This window comes from Hemitrygon akajei, chromosome 6 (genome assembly GCF_048418815.1).
Source record: "Hemitrygon akajei chromosome 6, sHemAka1.3, whole genome shotgun sequence".
Lineage (NCBI taxonomy): Eukaryota > Metazoa > Chordata > Chondrichthyes > Myliobatiformes > Dasyatidae > Hemitrygon > Hemitrygon akajei.
Genome location: NC_133129.1, coordinates 137,440,550 through 137,467,703, shown reverse-complemented (window position 1 = coordinate 137,467,703; position 27,154 = coordinate 137,440,550). Strand labels below are relative to the sequence as shown.

Genomic DNA, 27,154 nt, shown 5'->3' with positions numbered 1-27,154 from the left:
TCTCTGCTTCACGTGTTCTTCCATCATCCGTTCTACAATCAGTAGTATTCGTGACGGATTTAAATATTTTTATATTTGTATAAACTTGAGGTTTTGTTTTGAATTTAGTCATTTATACCTCATAGAATACTTTGCATTTGCATACCGTTATGCAATATTTTAACCACTGCAGCAGTTCAGAATCTCATTTTAAATGAAATGAAAGAAAAACTAAGTTCTGCACCTACAGATGACATTGGGCTCAGTGAGAACCATAGCTTACATCGGTATATTTTCAAGAGACGAATGTTAGTTAACAATAGAAGTTAAACTATTTAGTGCTAACTTTTGTGCAATAAGGATGATTTCACAGATGTCAGTGACGTTAGTGATGTGGAAAATGAGAAAATATCATCCTTTCTTTATTGGGCCAGATTGAATTTGATCTGGTTTCCACACGCATTCCTGACATGCCTGTACTCAGCAGGTCCTGATGTGGAAGGCCAATCACAAGGATGCAAGAAATAGCAACAGGAGTAGGCCACCAGCACCATTAGTCTACCAGACTGTTCAAAATGATCACAGATTATCTATATTGTCCTCAATTCCTCTACTGTGTCAATTTCCTACAAGCCTCAGTTTCACAGCATTTTAAATATTTGGATTATTTTAATGGGAATTCCAACACTTCACTACTCTCAGGAAAATTTCTCACATACCTTAGTTTTAAATGACTGACACTTTATTTTGCAGTCTGTCCTGTGGCTTATGATTCTACTGCTGATGAAACATCTCAACCTCTACACCCTGTCAAGCCCTTGGGATCTTAGATGTTTGAATAAGGTCACTCTCTCGTTCTTCTAAACTCCAAAAAATGTAGGCCAAAACCATTGGCCACTTTTAATGGAACCACTCTCTTATCCCAGGAAGTAGCTTTGTGAATCTCCTATGGACTGGTTCATGTTACTCTAGTCATTTTTTTTTAGGTAAGGGGAATAAAATTGTACACAAGTATGGCCTCATCAACGCCCAATACATCTGTTAGAAAACCTCCCCATCCTTAAATTCCAACGTCTTTTCAAAAAAGGTCAATGTGTCATCTGCTCTCTTAACCTATTGGACTTTGCTAAGTTTTCATAATTTATACACTAGAACATCTAGATGCCTCCGAACTTCATTCATTTTCATCTTCTCTCCATTTTGATAACAATCCATGTTTTGATTTCTCTAACCAAACTACATGATTGCACATTTCCTCACATTGAACACTTCTTACCGGGTTTTTCCCAATTATGCAATCTGTCTATCTACTTCAGTCTATCTGCATCCCACTGGAGAAACACCATATTATCGTCATAACATACCTTTCCACCTATTTTAATACAGTCTTTCCTCACACTTTGAGTTCAGCGGGGAGGTATTACTAGCATGTAGGCCCCAGGTGGTATAGTTAGAAGCCCAAACACTGGATTACCACTGACAAGTTCTGATAGAAGATGAATCAGGTAGAAGAGTTTACTGCCAAGGAATTTAACATATTTTGATGCTTCTGACTATAGAGTAAAGTAATTAAACCAATAATAATTAATAATTAAACCCACATTAGATTGATCATTTCTGGGAAACAATAGTAGGCTCTGTCTTTGGAACCCATAAAACTAGCAGGAGTGCATTGGCACTTGCAGTGTTATCTGTGTTTCAAGAGTGGCAGTGCATGCATATAAATCCAAGCCATGAGATTCAATAGCTACAGTGATTTCCATTGGAACTGCGGTCTTCAGGTCCAGTAAATTCCGATTCCATTATTTCTCCCAAATATGTTACAGACAGTTTTGTATTCATTGCTGTAGAGCCAAATTAATATGATGAATGTGCTGTCAGGGACAATCACTTGGTTGCCATTGCACTTACAGTTTCTCAGAGTTGTAGTTCCCTTTGTACTCGTGAAAAGCAGAATTTTGAATTCTTTAGCCTGACATGATCATCATTGAACTTTCAGGAACAACTGGGCAGAAGGAAAATATATGTTTAGAACTTATGTTACTTTTTGACAGCACAAAGAAGCAACGGGATGATGGCTGACGTTGTTTTTACTCTGCGCATAGCATACATGGAAAGGGGGCAAACATATTCATGCCATAGAGTTTAATCACAACAAGGGAAGGCTGCCATCCAAGTAAATCAGGAGGACAGAAGAATTAAAGTTAAGGATATATGATAATTTCAATCAACTAAAATGCAAACAAAAGTTCTTTATTAAGAATTCTGCAATATTTTCAGGCATCCCATGCATTGCACATTAGCTGCAGAGCACAGTGGACTGAGAGCAGTTGCTGGGGCAAAGGCAAGAGGATTCACTCAAATGTCAATGAGAAAATTAAAGAATCAATTCACAGAATCAAATGTAAGCAAACTTAAAGAATACAAGTTAACTGAAAACATTAATATCCTTTAAAATAAAATTACAAAAAAGTCACTGTCCTCTTTTACAGTGAATGTTAGTAATTCCTTAAAATTATTATCAGATGAGCCCAACTTTGATCATGAGCACCTTTTGTATATCTGCACCAAGTTTGCTCATGTGCCAAATTCTGGAGCATTGTGATGCTCAAGGTGCAGCTGGAAGGTGATTGTCCAGAGAGTCGGTGCAGTCCAGCCCAAAGTAAATATTCCTTTCTTTCGCGGCTCTGTCTTATAAATTAGTCATCAATACTATCTGCTATTCAATTTGATATTTCTAGTTGTTCATGTGGTTTTGCAAAGTGGTTTTGTCTTGTTTATATGTTTTCAAAACACTGTTGTTTATCTATAAGAATCTATTGTTGTGTTTGTGCTAATGTTTCTGCTAATTTGTAATATGTTTGCTATATATAGCATCTTTTCTCATAGAAGGTACATAGCAGATGTTTGCATCCACACACTCCTGTTCTCCTGTGGTCTCTTAGGAATTTTCCCAAGTTCTGTTTTCAACTCTTATCTCCTCATATGACAAATTAGCCCTTCAACAACATCATCAATAATATGTGAGACGAGATTATGTGTATTGCGATTGTGTCTCTCTATGACTGCTACTTATTGTATTATTGGTTTGATCACCAGCAGTCCAGTTAAGTCATGAAGGATTTAGAATGCTTTTCATCAAAATATTTGGCAAAAATAAAGGTATGCTTGGCATGCCAAACATACTGTAGCCTTTCTCTCAACACTGATGTCCTGTGTCACTTACCTTCGAAAGCCTTAGATCAACCTTAAGCTGAACTTCAAGTCAAGATTGCTTCCTTCCAGCTCAGTAACTTGAGGTACAATCAACCTTGGCTCAGACTTACAGGTACTGACGTGTGCCTTTGTTATTTTTAATTTAATGCTCTTTCTATCTGTCCATCCACCAGCTCCATCCTCTACAAACTGCTTGCCTTCTCTCATGGATTGTAAGGTCCCAATTCACTTCCTATCTTGCAAACCAGCTAATTCAAGATCCATACTGTTCCTCAGCAATACCTCCACAGCTTTGACAGTTTCTTTCTCTTCATCCTCCTCCAGTCTTCTATTCCAGTTTCTCTGGCTGACACCCCTCTTCTGTCATGATAATGGTAGTGGTATCGTGGTCTCAGGCTGCCTTGACTTTTCTCCCTTGAAGATTTTAACTGATCCTCTCACTTGCTATTTGTTTTGCAACCTTTTAAAGATTATCATTAATGTCATTTTTGTGGACATCTCTCTCAATTTTTCTAATACTTAATGGTGACACAAAGTACTTCCCAGCTTATTGTGTATCATAGCAAAATATAAGTGCTAGGGAGTGAAACTCGGGTGATGTCTTCATGCACAGATTTTTTTTATTGTGACTATATTCTTTAAAAATGCAAAGTTCTATCCCATAGGATAGACAAGGATGTTAGAGAATAAATTATTCTGTAAGGTGTTAACTTGAAATCCTTAGCCTTTTATAGAGTTTTTATTTCAGATTGAAACAGTGCCTGGACTCATAGCTAATTTGAGATGTTAGTTTATGTATATTTACCTCCCTGAAAATTTATGGTCTCAAGACTTGTTTCTGCTTTTGTTTTTTTCATATTCTTAATGACCTGATATCAAGAAAGGTAGTTCGCAATTGTGTTCAGGTCTTAAATTCACACATACAATTGCAAGCTGCACTAAGCCATGAAGAGGTGCATTTGATAAATTATTGCACTGAAAAATGATGGCCAAAGAGAGAGAGGTTTTGTGTGAATTTATGTGATTCTGGTACAAGTCTGTGATACAGTAATTCCTGCTTCTGTGTTATCTATTTCACATATTTATTGCTGCATTTACATAGAATGCCTGCGATATAATGTCTGTATCCTTTGGTATTTACTATATTATAACCAATGCAAGTGCATAATTGTGCCACATTTATCCCCATGATCGATCTGAAAACTGGTTGAGTACCCCTTATCCAAAATTCCAAAATCTGAAAAACCTCTGAAATCTGAGTTTTTTTGAGGACAAATGGAAAATCCAACAAGGCACTGGGAAGGTTCCCAGGCATTGCGAAGGTATCTGTGCATTATAGACAGTTTGGAGAGTGACTTCACAGATGTAATCAGCAGAAGTCAATGAAGAATAGAAAAACTCTACATAAAGCAATAAATGATCTCAATCATGCATTGAAAGAGTGGATTTTTCTGTGTCAAAGTAAATAAATGCCACATACAGTATCTGATCATGAAACAAGCCAAGATCACACCAAATTGAAAATTGAAGATAATTGAGAATATTCAACAAGCTGGTTGGAGAACTTGAAGAAAAGATATGGCATTAAATTTTAAAGGTTATAAAAATTTTAAAGATGAAGCATCTGCTGATGACGAGGCAGAAGGGAAATCTGTTGACGAGTTTGCGAAGACCATTGCTGATGAAAATCTAACACCAGAACAAGTCTACAATGCCGATTGTTTTTATACCTTACATAAAACTTAAAGTATAAGGTAAAATACAGTGCAAATACAGTGTACTGTAACCTCTTAATCAAAACATGGTATCTTAGGTGGAGACTGAAAGCCTGCCGTTGTTTGTTGTTGTTCAACAGCTGATTCAGGTATCCATTCTCCCCATGCTGGTGTGCAGCTTTAGTTATCCGGCACACATAATATTTTCATTATACTGATGGCATGTAATATTTTTTACTGTTAAGTACATAAGTGTGATGAACAAGTGTAAGACAAAGACTGCTTACTGGTAGCAGGTAAATTCAGAATTGGAAATGATGGTGATCTCAGGCTAACTCATCATACTGTATATTCCAAAATCTGAAATAGTTCTGGGCCCAAGTATTTTGGATAATGCGTACTCAACCTGTACTATTTGGTGATCGGTTCTCCTAGCTGTGTTGTTTTAAGCAGCACCAGCAACTAACAATGTTCACCCTGGCTTGATGATTATCACACTAATTTCCAACCAGAATCTGATGTATGGGCATCCTATGGATGAAATGTTGATTTACGAGTGGGGCAGTGAAGTTTACTTCTGCTTAAGATTTGGATATTATAAGGAAGCTTGTGAATATAATATTTAAATGCAAAATTTAAATTTGCTCAGCAATAATTGGCACCTTGAAGTAAGAAAGTAATGCATTAAGTTGCAGCTTCGACAGAAATATGACTTTACATTTCTTTTAATTTTATAACCATGTATTGGAACGGAAATAATCTTTATCTTCCAGTCTCAACTGTTATGTGTTTACCTGGCTTATAACACTTTTTGATTAAGTATACTCTGTAACTTGCTGTAGCTTTGTAGACTCTGCGTTACTGTTGCTCCTTATGTAAAGTGATATATATGACAATGCAGATATAAAGAATTTCTTCTGCACATGTCAGGATGCTGTTAGGCACTTGGGGAGCTGTGTGAGAAATGAAAAGAAAGAAGTTTTCCACAAATTTTGTGCCAAATTTGCAAACTACTCATTCAAAATCAGAATTTACATTAAGCCATTTAAAAGCAAGTTCATGTTCGGGAATAAAGACATTACAGCACTGGGTATTTCATCAGCCATTATTGATATCAAAGTCGACATTTTACTGGATTCTTTCTGGTTGATCTTTGAGCAATGATGTAATGAGTCTATGAACTTTTTAATATTTAATTATTTTAGGCTTACATATTCACACTTCCCAAATGGGATGAAAACTGTTGATTCAATTTTCAGCTGGCAAGCCCCTACAAGAACAAAAACCAAGTAATAAAAAGGACTTTTCAAATGCTTAGGGCAGTGGAAAAGATCTATCTCCCTACTGCAATGTATTTTATGATATTTACTTTCAAATACTTGGAAGATAATTACCAGTAAATATCGACCCACAGCACAAGCCCGCCGTAATGGAACATTAATTGGTAATTTTATTGAGGGAGGTCACAGAATGGTTGATGTGAGAAATGAAAAGACTGAGGCAATGGAGATGCACTTGTGCCATTGAGTTTTATTGACTAAGTTTCTTTTTGGATATTATGAAGTTCTACCAAATCTGAGAGTGCACACTGCCTGGAGAAGAAAGTATTCAATTTCTGATCACTTATGTTCTTGACCACAGTGAGCACAGAATTCATGGGTAGGAATTTTCTATATCCTTTCATAATATAAAACTCCAACAGTGATTACTAAAATTAATATCTGATTAAATTTTATTTTGTCAAATGAACTGGGATTTTACATGGGATCACCCTGACTTATTTTAAAAAGGAATGGGTTTTTTTCACCATTTTGAGTAATTTAGTGTTAAAATTTGACAATCAACATTGCTTAATAATTATAACAGCATAATGTTTCCTAACTAATGGATACAAATAACCAAGCAAAAAGGAATGTACTCTTTCAAGTTGAGTAGCATTAGCTAAAACAAGGTAGGTGCCCTGCAGAGAAACTTATTCCCATGAGCAATTAAAGGTCCTTCTCTAATAAATATTTAATTTGATCATACAGAAGAAAGGAACTGCAAGTTCAAACATTGACCTTTTTTTGTAAACCTTATATTTTCCACAGGTATTAAAAGACCTTTGAAACATAAGATGGTGACAGTCATTTTCTTTGCAAGGAGATGATATTTTCATTAATAGGGAATTACAAGTCAAATATCTTCTGAAAACAGCATTGTTCACTCTCTCTCTCTCTCTCACTCTCTCTCTCTCTCTCTCTCTCACATAAACACGCGCACACTTTCTTTCTCTCTAATTTCTAATCTGTTGTAATTATTTTTCTTGTATAGCCACACTAAGGATATTAAGACTGAGAAGTTTTAAACTTGCCCTAATTTCATGGATTTTCTCCTTTCATGTAACATTAACACTGATACTGTGGCTCTGTACAGAGGAAAAAAAACACAACACTTGCTTGAGGTTTTTGATAGCAAGAATAAGTAGTGCTATATGTGGAATGATAAGGTTTTTGAGACATTTTTTCTATCACTGTATCTATGTAGAGAAATGTATTTAATGAGCAACTTTTAAAATAAATGTTTGTGACTCCTAGGATCAACTGTCTAACACCCTCAATATTTTTATCCTAATGCTTCTTACTGCCCACAAGAAACAGTTTATTTTTCTTTCTAGTAAACCAGAGCTCCATATTCCTCAAAGTACTTTTTTTTGTTGAACCTTGCTCACTTGCTGTGTTCCAATAACCAGTGTAATTCTAATGCACCACAATGAGGACAGGAAGTTAAATTGAGACTGATGTTTGGTAATGCTGTATTGTAATTGTGTGGTGATGATGAAATGATAGCTACCTGTCAGTAACTATACATTAATGATCTATCAGCCCGAAGCCTGGCATCCAACACACTCAAGATGCATTGCTGGACTTCACTACAGGTTGGCTAACTCTGCTTTGCTTTTTGTTTTCTCCTTTTATATATCTTTCCACTATTTTCTTCTGCCCCACTGTTCTGTTAGCTTGGATGAGCCGTTCTTGTCAGCAGCCTCTACGTTAGAACACATATCCACACCGCCGGCCGACCAGCAGCCGAAATGCCCGCGACCTCGGACGCTGCAGAGGCAGCAGAGCCTGCAGCAGCCGCTGCAGCAGCATAGACCTACCCACCACCAGCCCACCACCAGCCAGAGCCTGGGGCAGCTTCAGTTCCAGCAGCAGACAACCTCCGGCAACAGGTCTCCCTACAGAGCCCAGCACAGGGCAGGCAGTACAGCGGGGTCACGCAGTCGCACAGCCGGTGGCCGCAGTCGCTCCAACCCTGGGAGCTGGGATTACGTCATGGGACAGCTCCGTAATCGAGGGTTAGATATGAAGTCTTTCCTGTAAGTCTGTCTTCTTTCTCCTTTCCACCCCAAAGCAGAATTCTTTCCCACTACCCTCTAACAAATCTTTGTATTTTCACTTGTTTGGTAGCTGTATAGGTGTGAGAATTCCTTTCAATTCTCAGTCGAGTTCTGCCAACTATACCCACAGCAATATGTTTGACATATGTTGTGGGAAATCCATGCAGCATGGGTTTGTGCAGAAAAGATCGACAGTGAAATTCAGTTTATGTTCTGAATTACAGGACCTGTTGGATCATTAATCAAGTCTAAAGAAGATGCAATGCTAACATCCTGAAACGATGGGGAACTTCAGCTCAAGTCTAAGGTGTAAAGTGCTTGTACTTTTTTTGCAGTTGTCAAAACAGTTGAATTCAGAAATACAACCTTTACAGGTGTTACGACATTATGGAATGGATTTTCAGAGCAGCTTGTGGTTGAGCCCATTCTGGATTGGGTAATGTGTAATGAACCAGATTTGCTTAGGGAGCTCAAGGTAAAGGAAACTTTGGGAGGCAGTGATCATAATATGATAGAATTCATCCTGCAGTTTGAAAGGGAGAAGATAAGGTCAGAAGTATCAGCATTACAGTGGAGTAAAGGGAGTTAGAGAGGCATGAGAGGAGCTAGCCAAAGTTGATTGGAAGGGGACACTAGCAGGGATGATAGCAGAGCAGCAATGGCTGGAGTCTCTGGAAGCAATTCAGAAGGCACAGGATAACTGCATCTTGAAGATGAAGAGATATTTGAAAGGGAGAATGAAGCAACCATGGGCGACAATGGAAGTCAAGGACAGTGTGAAAGCAAAAGAGAGGGCATATAACAAGAATTAGTGGGATGTTAGAAGATTTCAAAAGCTAACAGAAGGCAACAGAAAAAAACCATAAGAACAGAAAAGAGCAAATTAGAAGGGAAGCTAGCCAATAATATAAAAAAGATAAGCAATTTTTTTCAGATTTATAAAGAGTAAAAGAGAGGTGACAGTGGATATTGGAATACTGGAAAATAAAGCTGAAGAAGTGGTAATAGGAGACAAAGAAATGGCAGACAAACTTAATAAATATTTTGCATCAGTCTGCACTGTGGATGACACTAGCAATATGCCAGAAAGTCAGCAGTATCAAGGTGGCAGTAGTGAGTGAGTGTAGTTGTTATTACTAAGGAGAAGGTGCTTGGGAAGCTGAAAGGTCTGCAATTAGCTAAGTCACCTGACTCTAATGGGCTACGCCACAGGCTTCTGAAAGAGGTAGCTGAAGAGATTGTGGAGGCAGTAGCAAATAATCTTTCAAGAATTATTAGATTCTGGAATAGTTCCAAAGGACTAGACAATTACAAATATCACCTCACTCTGGAAGAAGGGAGGGAAACAGACGAAAGGAAATTATAGACCAGTCAGCCAGACTTCAGTGGTTGGGAAAGTGTTGGAGACCATTATTAAGGATAAGATTTTCGGGTACTTGGAGGCACATGATAAAGTAGGCCAAAGTCAGTTCAAAATTCAAAGTAAATTTATTATCAAAGTGCATATATGTCACCATATATAAACCTGAGATTCATATTCTTGTGGGCATGCTCAATAAATGTATAGAATAATAGCCATAACAATGAAACATATTCAGTGAAAAATCACATCAACTCGGACAACAAAATACAAAAATAAATGAACAATAATAATAAGTAAGAAAGAAAGAAATATTGATGAGATGAAGAGTTCTTGAAAGTGAGTCCAATGGTTGTGGGAATATTTCAGTAACTGAGCAAGTGAATTTAATGAAGTTATTCCCTTTGGTTCAAGAGCCTGATGGTTGAGAAGGAATAACTTCCGGAACCTGGCTGTGTGAGTCCTGAGGCCTCTGTACCACCTTCCTGATGGCAGCACCAGGAAGAGAGCATAGCCTGGGTGGTGGGGTTCCTGATGATGGATGCTACTTTCTTGCAACAGCATTTCATGTAGATGTGCCCAGTGGTTGAGAGAACATGATTTCCTTAAGGGGAAATCTTGCCTGACAAATCTGTTGGAATTCTTTGAGGAAATACCAGGCAGGATAAACAAAGGAGAGTCAGTGGATGTTTGCTTGGATTTTCAGAAGGCCTTTGACAAGCTGCCATACATGAGGCTGCTTAACAAGATAAGAGCCCATGGTATCACAGGAAAGATACCAGCATAGATAAAAGATGGGCTGATTGACAAGGCAAAAAGTTAAAACTAAAGGGGCTCTTTCTGGTTGGTTGCTGGTGACAGGTGGTGTTCTGCAGGGGTTAGTATTGAGACCACTTCTTTTCATGTTATTTGTCAGCTCCTTGGATGATGGAATTGATGGCTTTATGGCCAAATTTGCAGACAATACCAAGTTAGATGGAAGGGCAGGTAAGGAAGTGGGGGGTCTGCAGAAGGATTTCGACAGATTGGGAGAAGCAGATGGAATATAGTGTAGGGAAATGTATGGTTATGCATTTTGGTAGAAAGAATAAAGGTGTAGAACAATATGTTCTGCTTTTCTAAATGTGGAGAAACTTCAAAAATCAGAGGTGCAAGGGACTTGGGACTCCTTGTGCAGGATTCCCTAGTGGTTAACACAGCAAATGCAATGTCATCATTCATTTTGAGAGAACTAGAATATAAGCAATAGAATGTAGTGCTGAAGCTTCATAAAGCATCGGTCAGGCTGCACTTGGATTGTTGTGAGCAGTTTTGGGCCCCTACTACACATTCAAGAAAAATGTGCTAGCGTAGGAGACAGTCCAAAGGAGGTTCGTGAAAATGATTCCAGGAAAGGAAGGTAAAACATATGAGGAGTGTTTGATAGCTCGGGGCTTGTACTTGCTGGAGTGTAGAAGAATGAGAAGAATTGAAACCTATCAAATATTGAAAGGCCAAGATAGAGTTGATTTGGAAAGATCTTTCCTATGGTAGGGGAGTCTAGGATCAGAGTGTACAGCTGCAGAATACAACGATGACCCTTTAGAACAGAGATGAGAAATTCCTTTAGCCAGAGGTTGGTGAATCTGTAAAATTCATTGCCACGGAGGACAAGTTATTGAGTATATTTAAAGCAGGTGTTGATAGGTTCTTGATTAGCCATGGCATTAAAGGTTACAGGGAGAAAGCAGGAGAGTAGGGTTGAGAGAGATAATAAACCAGCCATGATGGAATGGCAGAGAAGACTCGATAGGCCATGTCTTACGGTCTTATTACTGAAGAGGGCAAACGGTAACTGGCAGACAACAAACTGTACATCACAAACAGCTCTTGCAGATCATATGGCTTACTGTTTAAAAAAAACATTTATTTCCAAATGATTATGAGAGGATACAAGTTTTGTAGCTGCACACCTCGTAAATAGTCTTGGCACAAATGCAGCTCAGTATAGCAAACAGATTCACAGACACTTATCCAGAAAGAATATGTGTGCTGAAACAATATGTTCTGCTTCCAGGCAACCTGGACCTGTGAATATTTTCCAGTTCTTTTCCTAAATAATTTGACCTTTTTTTAAAAAAAAATTCCGTCCTGTGCAAAGAGAATTTTGAATCTTCGGTGCCTTGTTGTTTCTGAAGGACAATTTAGAACCTGAGACTTGTAATTGCTGAAGTTTGCTGTCGTTATTTTTAAATACTTAATATTATTAAACATTTACTACTTTGATCATCTTCACAGAGCAGAAAGCATCGTGTGCAATGATCCAGTGCTTTGACTATTGTGTCAAATGTGCCATTATAATTTTTCTGACTGCAAAGATAAAAATGGAAAAACCTGTTGTTGATGCATACATAGGTCAAAGCAAAGTGTGTGTGCATCAGGCAGGATTCTACTGATGTGCTATTTTTCTACCAACTACCTGCCGTGACTGTACGGTCCCGCAGCAGTTCAACTAGGTTATCAGATGCAAGAATAATTAAATCACCTTGCAAAAAATATTTAATATTATTTGTGCTTTTTAAAGTTTTCAAACGTGGGAAAGGCAGCACATATTTGACACAATTCTAGTATTAGCACTATAATCAGACTATTTGTTTACCTTTGGTCATGCAAACTATGATGGATATGTGTTTCAGAGAAATGTCTTAAGATGGTCCTGAAATGTGATGTTGCCATCTGCTGATCTGATCCATTTCCCATGATAAATAACATTGATGAATTCAGTAATTGTCTTGTTTTTGTGAATTTGTAGTACAGTGGATTCTGGTTAATTGGGCCATTGGTTAATCGGGCCAGCTGCTTATTTGGGACAACTCCTAAAGAACAAAATCAAATTGAGAAAATTGCAGATTCCCTTCGTTTATTTGGGACACTATGCTACTTAATTGAGCAGGAGACTTGCCAAACAGTTTCTAACTAGTTTCAGTCGCATGCACTTGTGTGGCCGTTAGACGCTACACTGTGCTTAGAGTTTTTAAAAAGTGTCAGTTGTATGTGTTTGTGTTCAAAAAGCAGTGATTTTTGTCACTGATAGTTGGCAAGAAATAAGCCGCAAGACAATTCAAAATTATTTTGCTCACTGCAGTGTCAAGCATTCAGGCTTGGGGATACCAGAAACAGTCGGGAATGAAAATGAAATGATTTCACCAATTCAGCAAGTTAGGAACTATGAAGAATTTGAAGGCATCGAATATCATCTTGAATGTTACAATTAAAATTAAGTTTCGTAAGATGTAAAAGTTGATAGCATTGTATGAAGACAGTCCATTATCTGCACTGTGTCTGCACTGATTTTGTTCATTTACAGTCAATCAAAAGAACACAGCAGTATACACTCAATGAAATCCTCCATCGATAACTATCAGGGACTAATGCACGGATTTATAGTACTATAGTTAGTGTTCTTACTGTATTTCCTTTAAATACATAATTTGTTACTCAGCTTGTCTTTTTTATACCTTTTTAACTATTTCCATGAAACTGGCTGATCGGCCCATTTAATTGGGCCAAAATGGCTGGTCCCAGTGTGTCCCAATTAACCAGAATCCACTGTATATATGCTTAAATATCAGCACAGTCTTATTAAGCTCTTAAAAATTTGATTTGTGGTTTCTTTAGCAATACATTAAAGGAAAGGCCAAATTTTGCCAGGGTTCAAATAGAAATAGGCATTATTAGATAAACAATATATCAGAATGTGTGTAAATTGAAGGAGATGCTCGTGTAAGATCTACATGAGCTTTTAGCACTGAGAAATTATTTTTCGATAAGTCAAGGGACCAGCTAAATTTTTTAAGCACTTTGCTCTCATGATAACGCCACCCATACTTAATGTATCAGAAGCACTCATGGTAGAATATATATTGAGATCAGGTATATAGAAAACTCTTAAGTTGTTGGGCTCCAGAATGGCAATTGGTGCTAAAATCCTAATCTATATGAACTTGGGGAAATGATTTCAGTCAGTAATTCTGTATTGTTTATAAGTCAGACAGCATGCTAACTTGCTCAATAAGCAACATGTCTGTTGCTAACATTTTCTGTGTGTAACTGCAAAACAATACTGACACGAAGAAGATCATTTAATTACCAAGTGTTAGTTATGAATAAATCCTAATCAAGCATTAAATGAAGGTTAACAATAGCACATAACACAAAACTTTAGAAAGACCATGGTCTCTTTCAAATGATTGCATGTAAGCAAAATAAATTAAGATAATTCATTTAGCATTTGTTTAAATCTTATGCACCCAGGCTTTATAATAAGATACAATGCAATCTTTATATTAAATTAATTAAATGCTCTTACAGTCTTACAGATACTTCACAGTGGTATGTGAGTAATTTCTATTTATTCACTTCTTTTTGAGGTTGGCACTGGTAATAGGATTAATATGGTGTAGATGCCCCTGTCTTATCCTCAATGACATTTCTTCATTTTATTGTCCTAGAATATTCTTTCCTACAGCATTGTTATCCCTTCCCCTCCTCAGTATGTATATTTAAATCCTACCTGAATGAAACTGCCAATCAGTGCCAAATTTGGGACAAATCTGTGGGTGTGCACAAACCAGAATCTTTGATATGATTGTACAAATTAATTTGATAAAGGGCCAACTGCCAGCAATTAAACTGGGAAAACACTGGAAATATTCAACAGGTCAGTTAGAATCCATGGAAATGAAAACAGAATGAACACTTCAAATCATTGGACTTTCATCAGAACCGGAAAAACTTAGAAATTCTGAAGATATTTAATCTCGTATCAGAAGAGGAGAGAGAATGAAAAGGAAAGCCCTTGAATGAATGTAATAAGTGGTGGAGATGCTGACTGAGAGGGGGTTATAAAACCCAGGGCCAAGGTGGCTATTGGAGGAGATAAATTAAATCTGAAACTATCAGAACATGAGATAGAACATCAAGAGATTGATGTGAATTCTTGCAAATAAAATCCTTCTAATTTTCCTATTGTGTAGTAAAAATAGAGGAAACAGTACATGGTAATAGATTATTTATAATAAATTTTATAAAGTGATTACCATGATAGATTTATATCATGGTATATAATGTCCATAATTCAAAGTACGAGAGCACTGACGTTTTAATGACTGTAGCTTCAGCTGGTAACTGTAAATAGGTGCTGTCATTTTAATGAATATGCCTAATGATGTGATAATTATATACTGTCTTTTGTAATTCACATATATGCAGTTAATTTTTCAAAGATTCCAGAATAGTGTCCTCTTTCATGTTCTGTACTTAAAATTCACACCACCAGAAGTCTATGAGAAGTGGGATACCTGATCTTCATCCATCACCTTAAAGACCATGTAATGTGCAACTGTCATTCTAGATGACAATCTTATAAACCTTAGATATTAGGTCAAAACTTGCAGTGACCCAAAAATCTGTATGAAGTTGAGTAGACTTCCTTTCTCTATTTCTCCAGTAATTGTCACATATTAACCAAGTGGCATAGAAGCAACTCTTCACCATGTCTATCAGTAATTCCCCTGACAGTTAGCTAACTAAATTGCTCATTGACAGGTTCAAGAGAATGTCACTTTAAAACTAAATTTAAAATATGTTGTTAGTAGAAATGTGTTGATTGGAAGTGGGGAAATGGAAATTGGAAAAATAAGAATGACCGAATGTTAAAAAAAGAGGCAACTTGTATGTATTTGTGTTAATTAATATAATATTGTGCAAAATATAGAAATGCAAGAAGTGAAGATTATACCCCCACAAAGACACACTCTATGTTGATACTTCTTAATTGCAATACAATTCTGATGCCTTCCCTGAGTGTGATTGAAGACACCAAATGATAGTTCCTTACTTGTAATGCAAGACAATTCTGGCCCCTGTCATCATATGTAATTTATCAAATCTACAATAGGAAGTTAAGAAATGCCACTCGCTTTGAGCAAAAATATCTTTACTGATCATGGAGCCTCATATACCTGTCTGTTATAACTATATTTATAAATTTAGTCAAGACGATAAGCATTTATCCATTTTTAAAATTTGTTTCTTTACCTGTCACCTTGTATTTGCCACATAACAAAGTTGCTTCGAGAAGGTGAGCCACTCCTGTGCCCAACTCCTATTCGCCACAACTTCCATGTCAGATTTAAGTTTCACTGGAGTTTTATTTTGAAAGTGATATCAAATAGCATTTCATTAAACTCCTATGGCTGGTATTACAGAACTTTGTAAAAAAAAGTGTAATAATCTAAATGGTGATTGTTACTACTGACTGATTATGACATACACAAATCCCGTTGAGCTCATTATATCCATGTTGTCTTCCAACGGAGCAATCCCATCAGCCCTATTCCTTCCCGTGGCTCTACAGTGACTCTGCTCTCACATGCCCACTATTCCACTTTGATGTTCTTCCTGCTCATATTACAGTAGCTAATTCACCTACCAATACTTCTTTAGAACATGGGAGGAAACTGGTACATCCATAGAAAACTCTCATATCAGAGGTTCAGTGAAAATTCCGCACAGATAACATCCAAGATCAACATTAAGCCCGGTTCTCAGGATCTTAGAGGCAGCAGCTCAAACAACTGTGTAGCAGTGTCATACTAATTAAATTGCTTGTACATATATATAGAGAGAGAGAAAGAGATAATTTATTTATATATGGCTGATTAGATATTTGCATTAATAAGCAGATGTATAGGTGAACACACACACACACACATGCATATACTGTATGCATAAATATTTTTGTGCAGTTTTTAAATTAAAACAATATATTTCAAAAGTAGATACCCATACTGTGCAACATCAGAAAGAACAACACTTAAACTTGCAGTTAATCCTACAATATTCAATTTAAAGTACCCTGACTAAGTTGAGAGGTTAAAATCCATATTGGTTCTGATGAAGAGTCTTTGATTTGAAACACTTACTCATTTTTTTTCTTCCCATAGTTATGATTTGACCTGCTGAATTCTATTTTCATTTAAACAAAAACATTTTTTTCAATAGGAAATAAAATATATCTATGAACTTATGGTAGTAATAAGTGTTCAATAGACAATAAGTGTTCTATAATAGACAATAGGTGCAGGAGTAGGCCATTCGGCCCTTTGAGCCAGCACCGCCATTCAATGTGATCATAGCTGATCATCCACAATCATTACCCCGTTCCTGCCTTCTCCCCATATCCCATGACTCCGTTATCTTTAAGAGCTCTATCTAACTCTTTCTTGAAAGCATCCAGAGAATTGGCCTCCACTGCCTTCTGAGGCAGAGCATTCCACAGATTCACTTGATGGACAATGGGAAATAATTAGTAATTACTTTTTTTTACTAACAGTGCAAGCTTTGGAACTGGAACCAAGCTATCTTTGGTAATGTTATAAGTAGAGGAGCTGACTTTGAAGAACAAAGAGATAGTGCCCACAAATCCAGTTGCTTGCATTACATTTCTCAGCCGGGCGGACATGAAAGTTGATTTCCTGGCAATGCGATTGGTCAGTGCTAATTTCTAGGTCTGATTGTGCTACACCAAGAATTTGACCTGGCATTCACTGACATATTGTAAGTGGTATTTGTCCAAGTAAAATTAATCTTTATCAGACGTAGACATAATAACATGTGCAAAATGCTGGAGGAACTCAGCAATCCAGGCAGCATCAATGGAAGGGTCTCAGGCTGAAACGTCGACTGTACTTTTTTCCATAGATGCTACCTGGCCTGCTATATTCCTCCAGCATTTTGTGTTTGTTGCTTGGATTTCCAACATCTGCAGATTTTCTCTTGTTCATAATGTCGTGTCTTGTGTATCCCTTGTTCAGAGCATTGCTGGGAGGAATTGTGTGATGTTGGTATGCCACACACAAGAGCTGGTTTAGATTTTCATGACTGTGGGTCTCTCAGTTTGTGATGGAATTATTTAGTGGAATAGACTGACAGAGTAAATCAACCACCCACAATCTGAAATCAATTCTTTCCACTGAAGAGACCATATGAGGTTTAATTCTAACCTCTACCTGAACCTGTAATAAGACTGTGCTGGAAGCTGTGCATAGTTCAGTGAGTGTGTTTCTTATCAGATTTACCGTTATACTGTAAATAAACCTGACAGTTTGTTTGAATTCACCAGTTTATGTCTCCAGAATGATGTATTACATCCTGTTTAGAGAACCCTGACTGAATTGACGGGTTAAAAGGTGTATTGGATTACAAAGCATGTGAAAAAAGCTTATGCAATCAAATTGGTATTTTTTGAATGCTGTGTAAAACAGCTGGAATTTAAGTTCCAAGCAATCAGAAAATCTAAACTGGTCATCTACATTCTGAAGCCCCAGAATTCAATAATAAGATTCCATCAACAGGCTCGTACACACTTGCACTCTATTAGACTATCAAGAAGCTCCCATAGCATAAAACCTTTTGACATTTTTATTTAATTAATAGTTCCACACAGTAGGCTTATTCAGAAAGTCAGAAGGCATGGGATCCAGGGAAGTTTGACCAGGTGGGTTCAGAATTGGCTTGCCTGCAGAAAGCAGAGGGTCATGGTGAAGGGAGTACATTCAGATTGGAGGGTTGTGACTAGTGGTGTCCCACAAAGATCGGTTCTGGGACCCCTACTTTTCGTGACTTTTATTAACGACCTGGATTAGGGGGTAGAAAGGTTGGATTGGCAAATTTGCAGACAACCCAGAGAAGTGTGAGGTGGTACACTTTGGAAGGACAAACTCCAAGGCAGAGTACAACGTAAATGGCAGGATACTTGGTAGTGTGGAGGAACAGAGGGATCTGAGGGTACATGTCCACAGATCCCTGAAAGTTGCCTCACTGGTAGATAGGGTAGTTAAGAAGGCTTATGGGGTGTTAGCTTTCATAAGTCGAGGGATAGAGTTTAAGAGTCACGATGTAATGATGCAGCTCTGTAAAACTCTGGTTAGGCCACACTTGGAATACTGTGTCCATTTCTGGTCGCCTCACTATAGGAAGGATGTAGAAGCATTGTAAAGGGTACAGAGTAGATTTACCGGGATGCTGCCTGGTTTAGAGAGTATGCATTATGATAAGAGATTAAGGGAGTTAGGGCTTTACTCTTTGGAGAGAAGGAAGATGATAGGAGACATGATAGAGGTGTACAAGATATTAAGAGGAATAGATAGAATGGACAGCCAGCGCCTCTTCCCCAGGGCAGCACTGCTCAATACAAGAGGACATGGCTTTAAGGTAAGGGGAGGGAAGTCAAGGGGGATATTAGAGGAAGGTTTTTTACTCAGAGAATGGTTGGTAAGTGGAATGCACTGCCTGAGTCAGTGGTGGAGTCAGATACACTAGTGAAATTTAAGAGACTACTAGACAGGTTTTTGGAGGAATTTAAGGTGGGGGGATATATGGGAGGCAGAGTTTAAGGGTCGGCACAACATTGTGGGCCGAAGGGCCTGTACTGTGCTGTACTATTCTATGTTCTATATTAATTATGTCCCATACTTAGATATATATTTTTTAATTTTCTCTGCAACACAGTAATCGTTGTTGCTCAAGCTACTATACATGCTGACTGTCTTGAAAGTAATCAATCTTATTTACTATTGTTTGATAAGAATCACAATGAATGCATTTTTAAAGACAAATTAGATAACAGGATTGTCATCGTGTGACAAAATGCAAATCAAAATATTACAATTTATATAATAATGAATGTTGCAATGCAGAGGTGTGAATGCAGAGTTTAGGAGGGATAAGATTGCTCAGAATGTGTGGTCTTCTATTTATTTGTTTGTTTGTCTGTTTGTTGAGATGCAGCAAGGAGTAGGCCCCTCGGTCCCTTCAAGAAATGCCACCCATCAATCCCCCAGTTTTACTCCGATACTACTCACAGGATAATTTACAATGGCCAATTAGCCTACCAACTGGAACGTCTTTGGACTGTGGGAGGAAACCGGAGCACCTGGTAGAAACCCACGCAGTCACAGGGAGAACATACAAGCTCCTTACAGGCTGCAGGAGGAACAAAAATTTAAAAATATTTTTAAAAATTAGTAATTTCGTCCCATACATTTTACCATGTTGTTAGATTTACCCAAGTAATACTCAGTTGTATGTGTTCTATAGTCTAGCTAGTGAGTATTGAAAAGGAGTAAGAAATAAAAGGAGACCTTTTCAATATGCTGCAGTGTGTTGGAACTATTCCAGAATCTGATTACTGTCAGATCAACAACTTTAGCATGAGTGAAAATCTCTTGAATTTGGCATCATATGGGATAATATTTTTGAACTTGTACCTGACACTTTTAAGAATAACTGAGCAGGAAGTGTGGAAAAAAAATTATTTTGCTGGTGAGGTGGTATTTTATGGTTAGAGGTGATAAATTATTTGAGAAGCAGGGCCAGTACATTGGCAAAATCTAAATTAATTACTATGAAAGCAACATCAAATAAAGAGCAGTTGAATAATCACTAACATTTAAATGATTTAAACTTAAGAGTTAAATTAGTAAAATGACTGCTGCTAGAATATGAAACATTAGACCAGCTATCTTCCATCACCACGCTCAGATCTGATGCAGGGGTTTTGACAATTCCAGCCACCCATCCTCTTCCAACACAGACGCTGCCCGTCTTGCTGTGTTCTTTAGCAAGTTGATTGTTACAACAGAAATGAGTCAGTGGAAGTCAGAATGAATGTGCTTCATATATACTGAGATTTCATTGAGAGAATTCAATCCAAAAGAAGTGATAGTACTTCAAAAGGTGTTTGATTAAAGTCAAATGTAGATTGTCAGAATCTGTGTTTCCATTCATAGATATGGTAGATAAACGTACTGCGAGTACTGGCAACCAAGGAGTCAGTGCGCGTGATAAATTTAATGTAGTTAATTTAAAGGAAGAGAAAACAGGAATTAATAGAATAGAAAGTTTACAAATCATCTGAATCTAATAGCCTACATTCTTAAATTTTAAAAGAGCTTTAATTATCCATAGTCCCCCTAGTTCTAGAAAAGTCATAGTAAATGTAGATATAAGAAATAATACTATGTTGATTAATAAAGATGGAGGAAGAGGATGGGTTAAGAAGTGTTAGTGTGGAATCATTAGTACAGATACAGTGATGAGGCAAGAAAATCATTATATAATTAGACTGAATCAAGATGATTGTGTGAGAGGAAACAGTGTTTGATAAATTTGTTAGAGTTAACTGAGGTTATAGCTAGCAAGGTACAATCTAAATTTTTCAAAAAGGTATCAAGAAAAATTGATGAATGCAATACAGTTGGTGTAGTCTACATGGACTTCAGAAAGGCCCTAAATATCTCAAAGGGGATTCACCAAACTAATTACTGGTATGTGAGTATTGTCTGTTCAAGAGAAACTAAATAGCTTGGTATTTTTTGGTATTTGGATAATGAGGGGTGATTTTCAAGATCAGGGACCAATTGTTTAAAACTGGGTACATGGAAATTTCTTCTCACATATGCTGTTAAATATCTGGAATTCTCTACCCCAGAGGGTTGTGGAGGTAGATTACTAGAAGCACTTTAGAAAGATTAGGGAATGGAGTGGCAGAGCAGAGAAGTTGAGGACCGGGATAGATCAATCATGATCATATTCAAAGACAGAGCAGGCTTTGAGGGGTGCGTGGCCTACCCCACTCCAGTTTTCTTGTCTTCAAATTGGATTCAAAATTGTCTTTCTAATTGGAGGCATTGTATGATGGTTACTTCTGCGCTTGAAAACCTGTGGCCAGTAACTACTACAAGTATCAGTATTTCACTCTTTGTTATAAGCAATAATGATTTGGGTAGGAATGTTGGAGGCAGAATAAGTAAATTACCAGATGGCATGATACTTCAGAATCAGAATCAGGTTTATTATCAGCAGCATGTGATGTGAAATTTGTTAATGTAGCAACAGCAGTTCAATGCAATACATAATCTCAAAGAGAAAAAATAAATTAAAAAATAAATAAATAAACAAGTAAATCAATTATTGTACACTTATATTGGATAGATTTTTTAAAAATGTGCAAAAAGCAGAAATACTGTATATTAAAAGAAGTGAGGAAGTGTCCAAGGATTCAAAGTCCATTTAGGAATCGGATGGCAGAGGGGAAGAAGCTGTTCCTGAATTGCTGAGTGTGTGCCTTCAGGCTTCTGTACCTCCTACCTGATGGTAACAGTGAGAAAAGGGCATGTCCTGGGTGCTGGAGGTCCTTAATAATGGATGCTGCCTTTCTGAGATACCGCTCCCTGAAGATGTCCTAAGTGCTTTGTAGGCCAGTACCCAAGATGGAGCTGACTAGATTTACAACCCTCTGCAGCTTCTTTCAGTCCTGTGTAGTAGCCCCTCCATACCAGTCAGTGATGCAGACTGTCAGAACGCTCTCCATGGTAAAATTATAGAAGTTTTAGAGAGTATTTGTTGACATGCCAAATCTCTTCAAACTCCTAATAAAGTATAGCCTCTGTCTTGCCTTCTTTAGAACTACATTGATATGTTGGGACTAGGTTAGATCCTCAGAGATCTTGACACCCAGGAACTTGAAACTGCTCACTCTCTCCACTTCTGATCCCTCTATGAGGATTGGTATGTGTTCCTTCATCTTACCCTTCCTGAAGTCCACAATCAGCTCTTTTGTCTTACTGATGTTGAGTGCCAGGTTGTTGCTGCGGCACCACTCCATTAATTAGCATATCTCACTCCTGTACACCCTCTTGTCACCACCTGAGATTCTACCAACAATGGTTGTATCATCAGCAAATTTATAGATGGTATGACTCTTCACACAGTCATGCGTATATAGAGAGTAGAGCAGTGGGCTAAGCACACACCCCTGATGTGCGCCAGTATTGATCGTCAGCAAGGAGGATATGTTATCACTAATCTTAGTAGCGTTGTTGAAAGTGACAAGGACAGTATTTGGCTGCAGGGTGATTTAGATGGACAGAACAATGGTAGGTGGAATTTGATCCTGAAAACTTCTAGATGATACTCTTTGTCTGGACTAGTAACGGTGGGACATACACCATGAGTGGTAGAGCCCTAGGGAATGTTGAGTAACAGAGAAATCTACGTGTACAATTCCAAGAATTCTTGATCACAAGTAAATGAGGTGGTAAAATTGGCATACAAGTTACTTCATAAACATGAGGAATTCTGCAGATGCTGGAAATCCAAAGCCCCCCACCACACACACACCCTGCTGGAGGAACTCAGAAGGTCAGGCAGCATTTCTAGAAATGAATAAACAGTTGAAGTTTCGGGCTGAGACACTTCTTCAGGACTGGAGTGGAAGGGGGAAGATGCCAGAATAAAAAGGGTGTGGGGAGGGGAAAGAGGAGAGCTGGAAGGTGATAGGTGAAGCCAGATGGGGAAGAAAGGTTAGCGTTGCTTTGACCCCGGTATCAGCAGTGTATTTTGTGTTTTGGGTAAGAAAGGTGAAGGGCTGGAGAGGAAGGAATCTGATAGGAGTGGAGAGTGGACCAGAGGAGAAAGAGAAGTATGAAGAGACTTAGGGTGATTGACAAGTGAGAAGAGGTAAGGGGCCAGAATGGGGACGAGAAGAAAGGAGAGGGGGAGGGAAGTTTTTACTGGAATGAGAAATCGATATTCATACCATCAGTTTCACGGCTACCCAGACGGAATATCAGGTGTTGCTCCTCCATCCCGAGGGTGGCCTCATTGTGGCACAAGAGGAGGCCAGGGACCAACATATTGGAACAGGAATGGGAATCAGACTTAAAATGTTTGGTCAATGGGAAGTTTTGCTATCGGTGAATGGAGTGGAGGAGCTTTAACGAAGCTGTTTCCCTCAGTTTATGACGGGTCTCACCAAAGTAGAGGAGCTGCATCGGACACAACAGATAACCCCAGCAGGTTTGCAGCTGAAGTGTTGCCTCGCCTGGAAGGGCGGTTTTAGGCCCTGAATGGGCAGGTGTAGCACTTTTTCCACTTGCAGGGATAAGTGCTGCGAGGCAGATTAGTGGGGAGGGATGAATGGACAATCATGGGTAGAACAATCCCTGTGGAAAACAGAGTGTGAGAGGATGAGGTAAAGATATGTTTGGTGGTTGGGTCCCATTGGAGGTGGTGGAATTTGTGGAGAGTGCTGTGTTGAATGCAGAGTCTCATGCCTTTATTCACTGAGGCATGAGAGAAGTTTATGGCACAAGTTAATAAGACATAGGTTAGGCCACAGCTGGACTGCTATGCATAGTTTTGGATTCACACTGATCGGTAATGGGTTTATTATTGTCGCACATACTGAGAGAGAGTGAAAATCTCTGCTTTGCAGGCCATCCATACAGACCATTGCAAACATAAATGCATCAAGGGATGTATTTATTTGTTACCCTGTTGGAGGAGAATCTGGAATACACTGTTGTGAAGGCAGATACATATACAATATTTAAGAAGTATCTTGACTAGCACTTGAATTACTAAAGCACAGAAACCCATAGGTAACTGGGATTAGTATAGTTAGATCCTTGATGGTTGGCATGGGTATAATGGGAAGAAGGGCCTGATTCTATGATGTGTGACTCTACAGCAGGTTCAGATTTTCAAAAAGCTTTCAGTGTTGATGTAGGAAACTGTGAAACTAGGAGAGTTTAGTAGAAGAAAGCAGAATAACGGATAATTTGCAAGCTTTCAATTTATAGTTAGTGGGATATCTCAAGGATTTATTCTTGACCCTTAGGTGCTTGCAATCAGTGATAGCATAGTTGGGGCACTGCATGCAGTGCCTCGATGTGTGCTGATGAGACAAAACAAGAATGGAAATTAAACCACGAGCAGGACGAAGATGATGTAGGCAAGAGATTGGAGTTATAATGCCAAGGAACGTAAAGTTAGCCACTTCCGACTAAATATAGTATGTAGAATAGTTTTTAAAATGTTAAAGATTGGATGTGATTTAAAGGAAATTGCTACATCATTGGTCAAGAAGCACAGAAATTTAACATTGAGATCAGGTAATTAATTAGAGGATCACATAGTATCTCAGCCTAGGGATTGGGGTGGGAAGATAATGAAATCTTGCTGAAATTATACAGGCAGATGTTGAGCTTTCAGCTGAGTGTATTTTTGATTCAGCTGTATATACGGTTTAGAATCACGTTATTAAGCCATGTAGTGTTGACTTTTGAGATGAGAGGCTAACCTGCCAGGTGAGTGCAACTATGTTCTCTGAAATAGTGAAGAATGAGTGGTGATTTTGCTGAGGTTTTCAAGGCCTTTTAAGTAAATGTTGAGAGGCCGGTTGTCCCAGAACCAGCAAGGGTTTTGTCATTTTAGACTAAGGTAAAAAGAAATATTGTGAGTTCTGTACTCAAGTGGCTGAGTATGGTCAGTTGTTGAGTTTAGTCAAAACTGAGATAACTCCTTTAATACAGAAAATATATTTGAGAGATATGAGTAAGATAGGAAAGCAGACTTGCTCTTACAGAAATAAGTTTGAGGCATTACAGTCAATGTTGGCTTCTGCTTAACTTCATTCCATGCTAAGGATTCATCAGAGACCCTCTCAAAGTTGATGAGGAAAGATAGTTCAGGCTTCAAGTGTCTAAATTGGAAAAAAGGTTGTTTCTCAAAGACCACCCACAGTTACTTATGTTTTGGCAATGAGGGAAGTGGGGAATTTGCTTAAGTCTTTTTCCTTTCTTGTGGATGAGCAGAAAGTATACCAGACAATTCTCCTTCTTCCAACAATACCATCCAAGTTTGAGACATAAGAGGCTACAGATGCTGGGAGCTGGAGCAAAAATTAAGCTGCTGGAGAAACTCAGCAGGTCAGGCAACATCTGTGAAGGCAAAGGGATAAGGACATTTTGTGTTGATGCAGGATCTTGACTAACATGTTAAAAGTCCCTTTGCTTCCACAGATGCTGCCTGACTTACTGAGTCTATACAACAGCTTGTTTATTGGACTAACAAAAGATGATTAAATGGCCATTCAATTGACATTGCTGAGCACTACTTGGTAGAAAGCAGATTATCAGGAGCTAGAATAAAAACCAGGAGCTCAAAGGCGGTAACTTCTACGTTACCTTCGTGCCATAGAAGCACATTGTAGGTGAAAGCACGGCTGGAGAAATAGTGCATGAGGGAGGACTTACAATTTCTGGGACATAGTGATGGTTCTGGAAAGGATTTACAGCAAGTCTATGACCGTATCCTTCTGGGGAAATACACTAGTTCCTTTGGGAAAGACTTCATTTAGCTTATCAGTGGAATGGGAAATTGCCAATGAGTTTGACAAGGAAGGAAGAGAAATCAGTAGTTTTTGCAAGGCAGTGAAGGCAGAGGTCAGAGCAGAGGAAACAAAGAAGTTTTGCTGTGTTTAGTGTTATATACTCAAGAAACCATGAAATTAAAGACAATAATTGGGTATTAAAGAAGGACATGTGGTAGTATGATATGGAAATACATGAGAATGCAGCAGCTGGAATCTGGAGCAACACATAAGATGGCTGAAACATCAGCTATTTCCCTCCATGGATTCTGCCTGACCATCTGAGTTCATCCAGCATCTTGTGTGTTGGGAGCATGATATCATGGGTAGTACTGCAACCTGGTTCAAAGATTAATCAGAACCAGGCTTATTATCACTGACATGATCATGAAATTTGTTAACTTAGCCGCAGCAGTACAATGCAGTACATGAAAACATAGGGGAAAAAAATGTAAATCAATTGCAGTAAGCAGAAATATGTATATTAAATAGATTATAAATAGTGCAAGACCAGAAATAATATATTAAAAAATGAGGTAATGTTCATGGGTTCAAAGTCCATTTAGGAATCGTATGGCAGAGGGGTAGAAGTTGTTCCTGATTCACTGAGTGTGTGTCGTCAGGGTTTTGTACCTCCTTCCTGACAGTAACATTGAGAAAAGGGCATGCCCTAGGTGATGGGGGTCCTTAGTAATGGACGTGGCCTTTCCGAGGCACCACTCCTTGTAGACTAGTACCCAAGATGGAGATGACTAACTTTACAATTTTCTGTAGCTTCTTTCGGTCCTGTGCAGTAGCTCCCCACCCTCCCCATACCAGACAGTGATGCAGCCTGTCAGAATGCTCTCCACGGTACATCTATATAAGTTTTCGAGTGTTTTAGGTGACAAACCGAATCTCATCAAACTCTTAATGAGCAAGAAAGATGAATAAGAGTTTCTGCTCACAGTCTCTGGTTTGCAGGGTTTTCAAATGTGATCGAGAGCTTAGTAAAAAGAAGGACATGTAGCATCTGTGAGGAGGGGAGGGTATGCCAAAAGTAAAACTATATGGGTGAGCTGAGGAATGAAAAAGATGCATTCACATTGTTGGTTGTGTACTATAGGCTCCTAAAAGTCAGGGAGCAATGGGCAAAAAATATACAGCAGACTTCTGAGAAGTGCAAAAGTAGCTTGTAGAGTTATAGGTATCAGGCATCCTTAAATTAACAGTAGCAATTGAAAGTATTTGAGAATGTAGAATTA

At 38.2% G+C, this 27,154-nt stretch overlaps 1 protein-coding gene across 1 annotated transcript in view; it reads left to right on the top strand.

Annotated features, from left to right (window-relative positions):
- Nucleotides 1–27,154, top strand: part of LOC140729530 (synaptotagmin-7-like) — a 530,282-nt gene that overhangs the window by 394,823 nt on the left and 108,305 nt on the right. Inside the window, 1 exon segment of the mRNA XM_073049365.1 lies at nucleotides 7,909–8,271. Coding sequence (XP_072905466.1) covers nucleotides 7,909–8,271 — 363 coding nt within the window.